At 29.8% G+C, this 14,462-nt stretch overlaps 2 protein-coding genes across 2 annotated transcripts; one reads left to right on the top strand and one right to left on the bottom strand.

Annotated features, from left to right (window-relative positions):
* Positions 1–388: 388 nt before the first annotated feature.
* Positions 389–2,910, bottom strand: LOC114178370 (uncharacterized). The gene is made up of 3 exons (XM_028064228.2): positions 2,699–2,910; positions 1,641–2,015; positions 389–692 (listed from the first exon to the last, which is right to left on the bottom strand). Exons 2-3 carry the CDS (start codon positions 1,961–1,963, stop codon positions 683–685), a joined length of 333 nt encoding a protein of 110 aa, XP_027920029.1. The 5' UTR covers positions 1,964–2,015; positions 2,699–2,910; the 3' UTR covers positions 389–682.
* Positions 2,911–9,396: 6,486 nt separating this feature from the next.
* On the top strand, positions 9,397–10,212 carry LOC114162292 (putative histone H2B.1). Its single transcript, XM_028046130.2, has one exon. It carries the CDS (start codon positions 9,504–9,506, stop codon positions 9,945–9,947), a length of 444 nt encoding a protein of 147 aa, XP_027901931.1. The 5' UTR covers positions 9,397–9,503; the 3' UTR covers positions 9,948–10,212.
* Positions 10,213–14,462: the final 4,250 nt, after the last annotated feature.

The raw sequence follows: 14,462 nt of genomic DNA, 5'->3' as shown, positions 1-14,462 counted from the left end.
TTTCAAGTGCCTCTCTTCTTTATGCTTTGGGAGTCTGGTGTTTTGTAAATTATTTGAACAAAAGTAATCTTATCAAGTTTTCAATATTGCAATTCATGTAGCACGTTAACAAGACATCTAGTTCATATGAATCTAAATATACATGAATTTGGATCCTTTATTAATTTTTTTAAGTGTTGTCCTTCTGATGTACTTTAAAAATGTAAATAAACACTGATTTTAATGTTTTAAAATATATTAAAAAGAATTTTAATATACCAACATATTTTCTTTACTCAGTAGAGGACAATGTCAGGAAGTCCTTTACTACAAGACTTCATCTCATGATAGAGTTCATAAGATACGTTAATTCCATTTCAAGGAGCATATTAAATAAATTATACCAGAAAAAAAAAAATCACAAGAAAATTTTGCTTGAAAACTGCTTCCAGCACAACTTAACAACATTCAACGTCTTGACCCAGATTCAAGAACTAACCACACAATTGTCTTAGTTATCATCAAATGAATACTTTTTGTATTGCAATTTGCAAATGCATATGCTACCCTAACAGCTACAAAATACACATGGCACTACCTGATCAAGGCAATTGGAAAGAATATGTCAACTGCGGTGATGGCATGCAGATTACAAAATAACTGCAACTTATGATGACCATTTTTGGTGCCAAATGCAACCTCCTCATAGACCCCTGTGATATTGCAACAGAATAAACAAAATGTCAGAACAAATAGAAAGCAACATCATCGTATAAAATGTGAACATCACAAAGACCAAAGGGGTAAGCATTAGGGAATGAAGTGGAATAAAATCCCGAGGTTAGCATGATATAATATTATAACATGCCTTTGATCAAAATGAAGTTCTCATGTGGCCACCTATATCATTGTATGTTACATGATAACATTTTTCAGTTCCAAAGTCAATGACACCAACATGAAATCACGACAGAAACAAAATCACTAACATGAGTGGATACAAACAACAACAAAAAATGCTTATTACATTTGATAAGAAATGAATTTGTCCAAGAGACTAGAAGTTGCATGTTTCCCCTTCAAGCCTTATGTCAATGATAAATTAACTTTATCAGTAGTTTGATTCAAGATTTTTCATGTGGATAACATTACTTCCAAACTTCAAACTAACAAAGTAGTTTGATTCAAGATTTTTCATGTGGATAACATTACTTCCAAACTTCAAACTAACAAATCAACCGATCCCAATTTAATATCTTCATGCTTAAAGATTGCAGGCCAAATTGATATCTTATGCAAAACTATATATCTTACTATGTTTAGAGAGTAGGCTATATAGATGAGTCCAAATGACATGGTAAAATCCATCTTATTTTTTATTATTTTACAATGACACAAAGCCATTATTAAAGGAAAGGTTATGTGTTGTTTGTGCTAGTGTCTTACATTTTGGATATTAACCACCTCAAGGTGCTCGAGTCAAAATATGTTGGCTTCATAGCTTAAAATAATTCATGCCATTGAGGGAAATTCATTGCAACTTACCTAAAACATCATGCATTTAACATATTACTTGAAAATAGTGCGATGTAGAGATACAGTGCAGATTTGAGTAATGCTGTAAAGGAGAAAATTTTGTCTTTTATATGGGTGCTAAATACCTGACTTTCTTGATCATAATGGTTTTAAGTTTCTTAGCAAAATCCTCAGATCGAATCCTTCGCTCCAAGTTCTTTTGGGCTAAAACACGCTTCTCAGAGTTTTTGATATGGAATCTCTGTTCCTGCTTTATCATCCTCTCAATCCCACTTCCTTGCATCTTACGCTGCATCGATGCCAATGCCATTTCCAAATTCTCATCCATGACCCTCACTCGTATGCCTCTGCATTGCTGAAGCTGCTGCATTTGATTATACCCAATATTGAAGGGTTCAGTTGTGAAACCTGAAGTTTTGAACAAGCAACGCCTTGCCACAGAGTTCATATCTTGGAGATACAAATGTGCTTGCTTACTCCTTCTCTTCCTTTTACAAGCACTAGTAAAAAGCATGGAGAAAAAAATATTCAATTACAAAAAAATAAAAATAAAAATCTAGTTGTATTGTTGTTGACACAACACCAAGCATAAAAAAGGAGGTAAATTATAATTCTTTCATAGTTTTTTTGAACTTTTGAATATCTTGTTTTTAGGGGTGTCAACTAGGAAGACTGATTCAGCTTTGAAGAAGAAAATCCAAATCAATCCCTTTGGATAGTTTTGGTTTCCTAAGTAAAAGAAAACAAGAACAAGTATAAATTACGAAGAATCTACTCTACTTCTATGCACATAAACTTCAAGCCTGTGACTGAAAAAGAGATGACATAATAGCAACAATTACATATAGATCTTTCAAAAGGCATTACACAAACAAGAAATCGAAGCAAGAATAAATGATATCATTACACATGAAATTTTCCCAGAGCTTCACATATATTGAATAATTTATAGGAAATTCCAAATAGAAAAATGTATAAAGCCAACAAAATGAAACAGAACACACTTGCTGAGAGACCCAGTATGAATGGGTTTCGGCGAATAAATGCTCAAGGAAGAAACTAAAACAGTTGTACCAAGAGAAAAACAATCGTGGAACAATTTTTTTTTTTTTTAATTTGTGTGCAATGGGAATTCGAAGAAAATAAAGTAAACACAAAAACACAGAGGAAAAAGGTAACTTACAGATTTAAGGTTGAAGGTGAGCAAGGAAGGAAGGGTTCCAATTGAAAATAAAACCCTAATTTGAAAAGGAAGGAAGGGTTCCAAAAGTGAAAACTGAAGTGAACTGGAATGTGAAAAAAGATAAGAAATTCGGAGAAATTTGGCGAGGAGGGAGACAAAGGAAAAGCAGAAGAGAGGAAGAGAGGGTGAGAATGAAATAGTCTTGATGTTCGTTATTAATTTGGGAAAGGTTAAAATACTTTTTTTTCCCAATTTTGGTTAGGTTTCTTCAAATAAATTCTAATTTTGGTTGTTGTGTTTAAATAAGTTTTAATTTTCGTTAATTTTATTTAATTTAGTCATTTTTTTCTAACACAGTTTAAACTATAAATAGTGACGGCCACGTGTCACTTTGTAGTTTTTTTGAATTTTTTTTTTAAGTTTGTTTAAATGTACACGTGTCAACCCAGTAGCGTGTCCCGTGTCACTTCGTGGTTTTTTTGAATTTCTTTTTTATCTTTTTTTGTTTTTTTTTAAATAAATGTCCACATGTCAACCAGTAGCGTGTCACGTGTCAAAGTCAATGTTCTATATTCAATTTGGTCCCTATATTTGTTATTTTTGTTCAATTTAGTCCCAATTGTTGTTAACATTAACTAATTTGGTCCCTATCGAAGATGTGATAAAATTTAACTTTTATATCAAAGTTATAATGATATGAATTTTAATATATTATATAAAAATATTTAATAAAAAATGTGAATTTTAATATAAAAATTAAATTTGGTTTCAATTTGGAGAGGGACCAAATTAATTAATGTTAACAAAAATTGGGGCTAAATTGAACAAAAATAATAAATATAAGGACCAAATTGAATATAGAACATTGACTTTGACACGTGACATGCTACTGGATTGACACGTGGACATTTAAAAAAATTAAAAAATAAAATAAAAAATCACGAGGTGACATGTGGCACGCTACTAGGTTGACACGTGTACATTTAAAAAAAATTATAAAAAAATCAAAAACTTAAAAAAAATTAAAAAAACCACAAAGTGACACATGGCAGTCACTGTTCAGGGCCGTTAATGATTTAAACGATGTTAGTAAAAAAGGAACCAATTGAACAAAATTGACGAAAATTAGGACCTATTTAAATACAAAACCAAAATTAGGACTTATTTGAAAAAATTTGACGAAAATTGGGACAAAAAAGTATTTTAACCTTTTGCAAGAGGTCCTGAAAATTTTTTTTAATTTTATGCAATTAATATATAATGAATAAATATTGTTGTGTTCACTATTTTATTTACTATTGATAATTACTTTTAGAACAATAGATAACAAAAAATTGAGCATGTGTTCAATATTTTCTACGATAACAAAAGATAATTATTATAAAATAACGAAAATATATTTATAAATGTAAATATAAATGAGAATGTGTATGCATGTTTTTACTAGTACCGTTTATAAAAAAATTATTTATATAATTTTACTATCAGCATTTACATTAAATAAAGTGTTTATTAAGCATGTTCCCTTTCTTTACTTTAATTTTAAAAAATAATATTTAATATATTTTGATTTAAAAAAATAAAATTGTAAAAAAATATTTTATTTTAAAATATAATTAAATATAAATTAAAGGTGAATAAAAATAAAAATATTATTATTTTAATTTAAAATAACAGTTACTTAAAACGATAAAATTTAAAAGAAAATCAGTGAAAATATATGTTGTATAATACATTTAATAGTATAAAACTACTAAATAAAATATTATATATGTGATAATAAAGAACAAAAGAGTCAACACCCAATATACTATTATAATTGGTTGGGTCTTTCGAGAAAAATCACTAGAGATATATAATACTAATGAGACATGAACTCACCCAGACATAAGGAATTGACACCACATCTAATCTAAAACCTTAAATAATGAGTTTATGGGTCTTTATCCTTATATGATGCTCAACTTTCTTATTTTTACTCAATGTGGGATTTAGATTCACATTTGAATTCCCGATACAATCATAATAGTATAACATATGATTGAATATGTACAACTCCAAGAATTATAGCTTAACGAAAACAAAATTCTTAATTTTTTTTAAAAAAGTGCCAATAACTAGGCTAACAAAGCCTATAAACTAGCCAACTGCCTTTAGAACACTCTTTAGACATCACTTGTTTCCTCATTAGCTCACACCTATAAAGGTGACCATTGTAAAAGAAGAAAACGAACCAAGAAGACACAAACACAGGAGATGGTGAGCTAATCAATAAAGAAACCATATATGAAGTAAACATATTATAATACCAAACACTTCAAACAGTCACAAAGTAGTGAAACATGTAAATAACGACTTTTATAACTCAATTATCTGGATACATGCATTGATATCAGATTCACGGGAGACATGCACTTGTGGTGACCTTTGATGCTCTACAAAGTCATTGCCAGTGAGTTTTCCCTACTACACACAAAGTCAATCCCCTTCATGTTTTATGCCAAGGGAAAACCCCTAGATTAAGACCTTTGACTACTCTCACCATATAATTCATCATACTGTATATGAGTGTGAATGGTTATTAGCATGGTAGTTAAAATCGTGATCCAAAATGTAAGATCGTACGAGTCTAGGATCTTTTTCATCCTCTTCAATCTCACTTCACTTAAAACTCGCGATCTTCAAGTTGTCACAAATAATGCAACAAACTATAAAGTTATTGGTCAAATGTTGATGACAAAGAGAAAAAGGCTACTTTGGACACTGTGTGCTACACATTGTGTCGATTTAATGTTGGAGGACTATGAGAAGAAGATCCTTATTCATGAGGATACAATTCCAAAAGGTCAAAAAATTACTATCTTTATATGTTCAAGATCTTCTCTAATTTCTCTACAACAACGTTTCACAAAGGGAAGAGATATGATAAGGTCAGGTGTTTCGTTACATCGTACTTGACATTAGGATGCTTACATGAGAACAAAGGAGTTTTAATTAGCATGTTTAGTAGCAATGAGTGGAAGTCTAGCAAGTTTGCCAAAACCATTAATGGTAAAATTGTTGAAGATGTTGTTTTCAATAAGGAATTTTGGAAGAATATAATAACTTGTTTGAATGGTGCATTTCCTTTATTAAGCAATGGACCAAGCAATGAAGAATATTAAAAAGGCTCTCAATGTTGTCAAATAAAGGTATTAATCATCTAACTATCTATATTTGATTGTTAGTGAAAAACAAAAAAACTAACTCAATTAATGTATTTTGGTTAGTTATTTGCCTTTGTGGAACATCATTAGGGAAAGGTGGGATAGGCAATTCCATAGGCCCTTGCATGCTTCGAGCTATTTTCTTAACCCTCAAATGCATTACCGTCCTAAATTTAAAGCAAATTTGGAAGTAAAACGAGGTTTGATGCAATGTCTAACTAGGATGGTGGATGATAAAGAGGACCAAACTCTCATTGATGTTCAAATTGATTATTTCAAAAAACAAGCAAAATGTTTTGATTGTCCTTTGGCTACTATGTTAATTAATTTAAAGACTTCAGTAGATTGGTTGGAGTCTTATGATGATGAGTATCCTGAACTCTAAAAATTTGTCATTCATGTATTGAGCTTAACATGTAGCTCTTACGGATGTGAGTGTAATTGGAGTTCCTTTAAGGTGGTAGGCTAATGTTATAATATATGTCTATAATAAATTACTAGTCTAGTGATTACTTGCTTATCATATGTGTCTTTGCGTTTGTTTAGGTTCATACAAAGGGAATAAATAGGCTAAAGCAAAGCATAACAAATGATGTTGGTTTTGTTATGGCCAATTCAAAAATAGCCAAGAAGAAACAAACAAGAAAACCAACTCAAATTAACATTGATGATAGTTCATCTTATGAAGAATGGATTATTGAAGATGAGCATGAGTAGAATGAAGCATTGGATTTGGATGAAAACTTGATTCCACTAGAAGTTGAGGAGGATGAAACTTTACATACTCAAGACTTGGATATGGCTAATTTGAATGGTGAAGGAGATGGAAATGATGGAGCTGAAGGCCCCTATAAAGATTATGAATTTAACTTACAATATGATCTGGTTTAGATGAATTATTATTTTGGTACTCCTATATAGCAAGGATGTTGTGTTTGCACCTAATGATGTACTCTTTTATTTCATATATTGTTAAGTTTAGTCATGAATTTTGAGTGACAATGAAATTTTTAGAATCTTACGATCCGTGTTATGATTGTTCGATTTATGATTTATGTTTTCCTTTTCAATCCTTGTTCGATTTATGATTTATGTTTTCCTTTTCAATCCTTAATAAGATCTCGATTTTGACTACCATGTTTATTAAAGTGTTAAGATATCTCTTTACTTGAATTCATACATTAATCCATACATTGAAGAAACATAACAATATGATATTCCCCTTGGAATTTCCTTGAATTTTCATCATCTTATACATTAATATTATCTACTTGACAACATAATACTCATAATTTAAAAGCCAAAATCCATAAACAAGAAATTCAGTAAAACAAAAAGTACTACATGAGATGGAGCCCAATTGTACTGGAGGGGGCGCCCAATGCTAGCATCACATAGGCTCATTATCTTTGAAGTGCCCAACGGCCTAGGCTAACGCCCATCACTGACAACCTCTGGAGCCTTTTGTGTTGAGCGCCTAACAATGGTACCTAGCGCCTAGCGCCAAAGACCACTAAAGCCCTCTAAAGACAGCTCGCTTAATGACACTCTTTACCGCCCAATACCCTAACGTGAAAGTAGTCCTTGACTTGGAATTTAAAAATGGCGCCCAACGCCCCTCAACATAGTCCAACGCCATTACAACATGTTTTTTTTTTGTACTTAGATTCTTAACTTGCTCAATTGCTCAATTTGCTACCTTCCATTCTTTTCCTTCTCAATTCCATCTTAAAACATTCTTTTATTTGTACCAAATTAAGCAATTGTCCAAGTAGAATTTTCCAATTTAATTATACCCCCAAATTCACAATTTAGCTCTAACACACTTGATTTTCTTAGCAATTTCATAACAACACATTTGCAAGCAGATAGATTTAACAAGAAAAAATATTTAAAATCCCAAACAAGAAAAAATTTCCAAATTCCCATTTCCATCACACCAAACACACAACTAATAACTAGAATAAAATCACCACATGCATAAATTATAGTTAGTTTCCATCACTTCTACAAGACACGCAAAAAAAGTTAAGAATTCTAAATGCTTTCTATCTCTCGAATGCTCTATCCCAACCTATATACAACATAAAAGCAATCAGTGCAACCATAAAAACCCCTTATTAACATATAGTTATATCAAAGACTCTAAGAACATATGCAATCAAAGGAAAATCGCATGCAAGGCAAAAACAAATTGGACATCAAAGGAGGCTAAAATTTTAACTTACTTGAATGACAAAAACGACGGGTAGACTTTTGTTGTGACTACAACCCCAAATTCTGATAAAGAAGAAGGTAAAGTTTGAGTGAACGAATTTAGGAAGAATATTGAAGTTTTAGAGGAGGAAATGTTTGACGGAAAGAGCTTTGTATTCTCAGACTTCTAATATGGTTGTGAGTTTTAAAAAAAAAACAAGATTTTTCAATTTGGATTCATATTTTTTTCATGATAAAATAAAATTTTATCATATAATATTGATAGTTAATCAAATTCAAAACATATTTACAAAAAGTTAAAAAATAAAATATATAAATAGAGGCTAAAATTGGTAAAGAATGGTGTATATTAAAATAATAGTTACAAATCAGTGATAGGGAATTAAAAAAGTAATTACAACATTTTAAAAGATAATATACTAAAATGAAATATACTAAAAAAGGGTAAATTTGTACAAAAGATGTGTATCTAAAACAGAAGTTATAAAAATAATTTTTCTTGATGGGATTACTTAAAAAATTAATTTGGAAAGAAAAATAGTAAAACCAAGTGTGTTTGTGTGCATTCACATTTTTTTCGTGATAAATAAAAATTTATTATATATTTTTGATAATTAATCAATTATAAAATGTTAAAAAAAAACATTTAATAAAACATAAAATTGGTAAATATGGTATATATTAAAAAAATAGTTACAAATCCATTCAAATATCGAGACATGCTGTTAAATAACTATAAAAGAATTCAACATCAAAAGTCTAATTGAGACAACTCAAAGTTTCTTTACACACCATATATTTTATGTAAATCGAATATAATTTTAAAAGTAAAAACCTATACTAATCAAAACAATATATATAAAAAGTGTCTTAAACCAAATTTTATAAGATTGGAATTAACTTTTCTAATGATGAATTGTTAAAAAATAATTGAAAATTTCTTTTTCACTGGTCAAAATATCTCATCTCAAATGTCTATGATAAAAGATTCATAACCAAAAATAAACTCGATTAAATTATAAAATTATAAAATGTAAGTAAATCTTAAAAACTTAGATAGTTCAAGTGGAGGAAAAAAAAATGTTGCGCACTAAATTCTGAAAACCATCTCAATCGTTCATCTATCTACAGACATTTGATTCAATTTGAATCAATCGTGTCCGTCAATGTATTGCTTGAGCACAGAAAATAGATGTCCACGTCACTGATCCGCACCAAACCTCACTAACCAATAAGAACGCGAGAACCTTTCTATATATTAACAATCTTCGCAGACTCTTTTCATTCACGGCTTCAACCATCATAGTTTCGACAGTTTCAATTGTTCCAATTCCCAATTCTAAACCCTAGTTTTCTTCAGAGTGTCCTAATCTCAATCGGCCATGGCACCAAAGGCAGAGAAGAAGCCAGCGGAGAAGAAGCCGGCGGAAGAGAAGAAGTCCACGGTGGCAGACAAGGCTCCGGCTGAGAAGAAACCAAAGGCCGGAAAGAAGCTTCCGAAGGAGGGAGGAGCCAGCGGCGACAAGAAGAAGAAGAGAAGCAAGAAGAGTGTGGAGACATACAAGATCTACATCTTCAAGGTTCTGAAGCAGGTTCACCCTGACATCGGTATCTCAAGCAAGGCCATGGGCATCATGAACAGCTTTATCAACGACATCTTCGAGAAGCTTGCTCAAGAATCTTCCAGACTTGCCCGCTACAACAAGAAACCCACCATCACTTCGAGGGAGATTCAGACTGCGGTCAGGCTTGTGCTGCCCGGAGAATTGGCCAAACACGCTGTCTCAGAAGGAACCAAGGCTGTTACCAAGTTCACTAGCTCTTGAACTAAGTAACCTCTTTCTTTCAGAATGTTCTATGTTTCTGTTAGGTCTGCTGTTAGATTGATTTAGTAGATACATTTTTAATTGAAGAAACAGTGTTGGGTTGATCTTATGTATGGAAGTGGTGTTGTTGAAATTGTAGGGATTTATTTTGTCGGTAAGGCACATGAAGAAATTGGTGCTGTGGGAGGGTATTATATCTTCAAGATTCTGTAACTCCTTGTGTTTGTGTAAAGTAATCTTTAGTAAATTGTTCTTCTGAGTTCTCTATTAGGTGCCATGGATAAATTTTGGTGTTAACCTTTTGCTAATATATTATTTGTGATGTTATATGTTTAGTAGGGTGAAAAAATATTGAAGGGTAAGATGAATCTATGAAAGTGTTTGATATGAATCTTTGTCTACATGTAATGCTACTTAGTTGGTTCATTTTAACTCATCTTTGACAAGTTTTATGATATAATTTCAAATGGACTTTTAGCTTTGATAAAATGTTTGGACCTCATTGTTGCAAAGATTGTATGTGCTACATTATGGGAAATTTGATTTTGTTGAAATTTGAGATGTGAAACAATTTGGTTGAAAATAGAGTGGATTAGATGTATTCATTTTAATTTTGTTAAAGATATTGATCTATCTTAATGTATGTGTTTAAGGGCTAATAGAAGATATTTTTCTCTTAACCTTTAGGGATTGCATCGCAAGCTATTTTTGGTCTATTTATACGGTTGCCATAACACCAAAGACTAAAAGGTTAAGAAGACAAAGGAACAATTATTTTGCCTAATTCAATCCACTTGGACAATCTTAACATCATGAATATAATTTTATTGTATAAGTTTCTGTTGTTTTCTCTTATTTTTTCTTTGACAAAAAGTACAAATGGGTTTGGTGCAATTTGTTTAAAGTGCTTAATGACACACTACATGATTTTTGTGGTCCGAAAAGCCTTGGTCAACTCTTCATACCCATTCCGCTAATTATTCCATTTACAAGTTAGTTTACTAAATAATCTTGTGAGACCAAAGTTTTCATTTTTTACTTTTTAATTTAATTATGTTTCATTTATGCCTAAATCATCATTTACTTATTTGCATTAATATCTTTACATAAATAAATCTAATCTTTCACAAATAATTCATTTTCCGTTCAAGATATGTAATTAAACTTTTCAAAGTTCTGAAAAAAAGAAACGTAACATTTTGATAAATAATATAATTTTTATGTATAGTATGCAACAAAAGTGGTGTGTTACATAGTCCAATACTTGACCCAATTTTATTTTGTAAATTTTTCTATTAATTGCCCTACAGTAACTAAATTTATGTTACTAACATTTTTATTTTCTTTACAGCAGGAATACATTTTATCAAAAGTATAGGCATTCAAAATATTAGTCATTACAATTTTTAATTTATATAATTTGTATTAATAGCAAAATGTTTATAAGAATTAGCTAGGGATTAGTATTTAATCATTAAAAGTATATAGAGACTAAGTTGTAAATAATGAAAATTATGCAAGGACTAATTTGTACTGGACTTATATTTATCGACTAATTTGTAATTGATGCATATTTATGGACTAATTTGCAAATTAAGAAATTTTAATGCTTTTTTACAACTAAAAAATATGTTAGGAATAAGTAGAAAATATTTGATTTCTAATATTAGCAATTAGTTAGTTTCACAATTTCAAACAATTAACATATTTTTATATTAGACTTAATTATTCACTTGGTTAGGTGAAAAAAAATTAAGTTGACTTTTGTTCTACCTTTTCGTCAATTGCATCTCAAAATTGGTTAAAACACTTTAATCAAATCTATCGAGTGAAACAAAAGAATAAGAATAAAAAGGTAAAAGAATAAGAATAAAAAGGTTAAAGAAGATAAATTTTTTATATCAGTTTATGTAATTGAACAGTTGAAATTGAAAAAAGAGTGAAACATTCTTATGTTAAAATACAGCAAATAAAATACTAAAGAGAAGTAAAAAAAAAAAATAGATGTAATACCTACAAACTATTTAATTAATTGCAATTATTAATACATAATTTGAAACACAAAAATGTATAATCAAAATTATAATAAGAGGGAAAGTACTTTTAATATAGGGTTAAATATGATTTTTGTCCCTTAACTTTCAGTGAATTTTGAAATTAGTCCATTTTGAAACTTTAGACCAATTTAGTCCTTCATCTTTCAAAATATGTGGATTTAATCTTTTTAATCAAATTTTGTTAAGTTTATTTGATATTTCAAGCGCGTTTCATAATAGTATTTGACTTAACATTAAAGCAAAAATGTGTCAAACATTATAAACAACTCAAATACAATATTGAAATACATACAAAACATCAAATAAACCTAACAAAATTTGATTAAAAGGACTAAATCCACGTATTTCAAAAGATGAAAGACTAAATTGGTCCAAAGTTTCGAAATGGACTAATTTCAAAATTCACTGAAAGTTAAGGGACCAAAAACATATTTAACCCTTTAATATATGAGTGAATTTTGTGGATGTAAACCAAGCCAAACAACTACAAGAAAGGAGGAAAAAGTGTATAGCAAAAGAAAAAAAAAAGATTGTGAAACTAAATACTGAGAGAATAATATATATTCACATGTGCATATACACACAAGAAAGAGATGAGTATTAAAACGAGTACGAGGACAAGAATGGGCGGATATGTAAATACTTGTGCTTGTTTCCATATCCAATTAAACAAGAAGGATATTACCATACTCATCATACCCATATTCAATCAATATGAAGATTCTCCCTCAAAACGAAAACGAGCTTGGAAAATACCTACGAAGATAAATTTATTTACCATCCGTAATTGTAAGTTAATTGTTTTCCTATTATTTAACTAAAATATAAAGTATTTTTAATTATTTATATTTTTTAATTTGAAGTGTCCACGTCCATTTGGTAATCATAGGTGTGTGGATGTTATTTGATGAAGCACACCTATATAATCATATTTGCGATGATTATTTATTCATGAAGACAGATAACACAAAAGTTACTCAAATACATGCAATATACATATCACGTATATTATACAAATTCATGTATTTCATCATTATCATCACCATTAACAAAAAAAATCCCATATACCACTCATGCAGTGACTAATCTTTTAAGGGATCATGACTCCTACAATTTTTCTCAGTAAATATTTTTATTGTAAATGTATACACATTAAATTATATTTTGGTTAAATTCTATATCAAGCTTTTGGCTTTCTTTTCAATCAAGTTATGTTACTACACACATGCATTTAAAATTATCACTTCATAAATAAAAAATATCTTGCATAAACTAATATGTCACCTTGTTACTAGTGGCAAAATGCTAGAACAAGTTTTATAACTTGAGTAAAGTAACTTCTTTATACAAAAAAAAAAATACATTCTCAATTGAATGATTTTACATCAGTTGAGTGTTATCACCTCTAGAGAAAATATAATTGATATAACATTTCTCTTGCTCAAATGCTCATTGGTCCCTTTAGCATCGTTTGAGTATCATCTTAACACTTAAGCATCATCTCACGCTTGAGCTATGCTACTTATTATAAAACCTAACAAGTGTTAGAGCATCAATCACACTATCTCATCAAAATATATTGGTGCTTGAGTGTCGACATATCAATGCATAATCTTTGGTATTTCAGAATCTCATGCACTACCACCACATCTTAATACTTGAAGGACCTTTTGTCACTTGATACTTAATCACTCTAGAGAATAGATAATAGTTTCAATCTCTTTCACTCAAGCTATAACTTGAGCGTTCATATTAGTCTATGCAAGAATGACTAACAAAACTTGAGTAGCATCCTCCTAAAGCACATTTTGACTTAGAAACACCTATTTCTCCAACAACATAACAACTTTTAACATTTGTATCACTTTCCAAACCATCATCTATACATCCAAAGTGAATCCCAACTACTTATTTCAAAATTCATATTTTGAACTTCTCATAGTTATAAAAAACATGTATAACCATACTTCTATACTAATAATATCTCCCCTTTAATAAAAATAAAATCTTAAAGAAAATGTATTTTTAGAGAGATTTTTTTTTATGAAACAAAGAATGAACTTTTATGTATATCTATAAGTTTTTGCATAAAATTTTTCACATTCTTAAAGATAATTGACAAACTAACTTGAAATTACTTTAACAATATTTGACTGACATAAAAAACTTAAACTATGTATATTTTCAGTTTTATAAAATCAACATAAAAAGTCATGTATACATTGGTGAAATATTGATATATGTGTTATTTAGCCAAACAACAATACTTTCAAGAAAAGTATAAATAAAATTTTAAGGTACCTTGAAAAGAAAGTTACATGTGATTTTTTTTCAAGTTACATGTGAATTTTTCATGCTTTGGAATTTTGTTTTTCATTTATTTCAATTAACTTTTATATTTTCCAAGTCCTTCAAGAGGTGGAGGACTTACAATTCATTTTATTTTTCATTTGACCTC

The sequence above is a fragment of the Vigna unguiculata genome, chromosome 1 (genome assembly GCF_037176805.1).
Source record: "Vigna unguiculata cultivar grain cowpea cultivar isolate G323 ecotype 2 chromosome 1, ASM3717680v1, whole genome shotgun sequence".
Lineage (NCBI taxonomy): Eukaryota > Viridiplantae > Streptophyta > Magnoliopsida > Fabales > Fabaceae > Vigna > Vigna unguiculata.
Note: the sequence above shows the minus strand (reverse complement) of the source record. Positions and strands in the feature narration are given on the sequence as shown.

Excerpts from the sequence above, each read along its gene's own strand:
- LOC114178370 (XM_028064228.2), bottom strand. The coding sequence starts at position 1,963 with ATGAACTCTGTGGCAAGGCGTTGCTTGTTCAAAACTTCAGGTTTCACA.
- LOC114162292 (XM_028046130.2), top strand. The coding sequence starts at position 9,504 with ATGGCACCAAAGGCAGAGAAGAAGCCAGCGGAGAAGAAGCCGGCGGAA.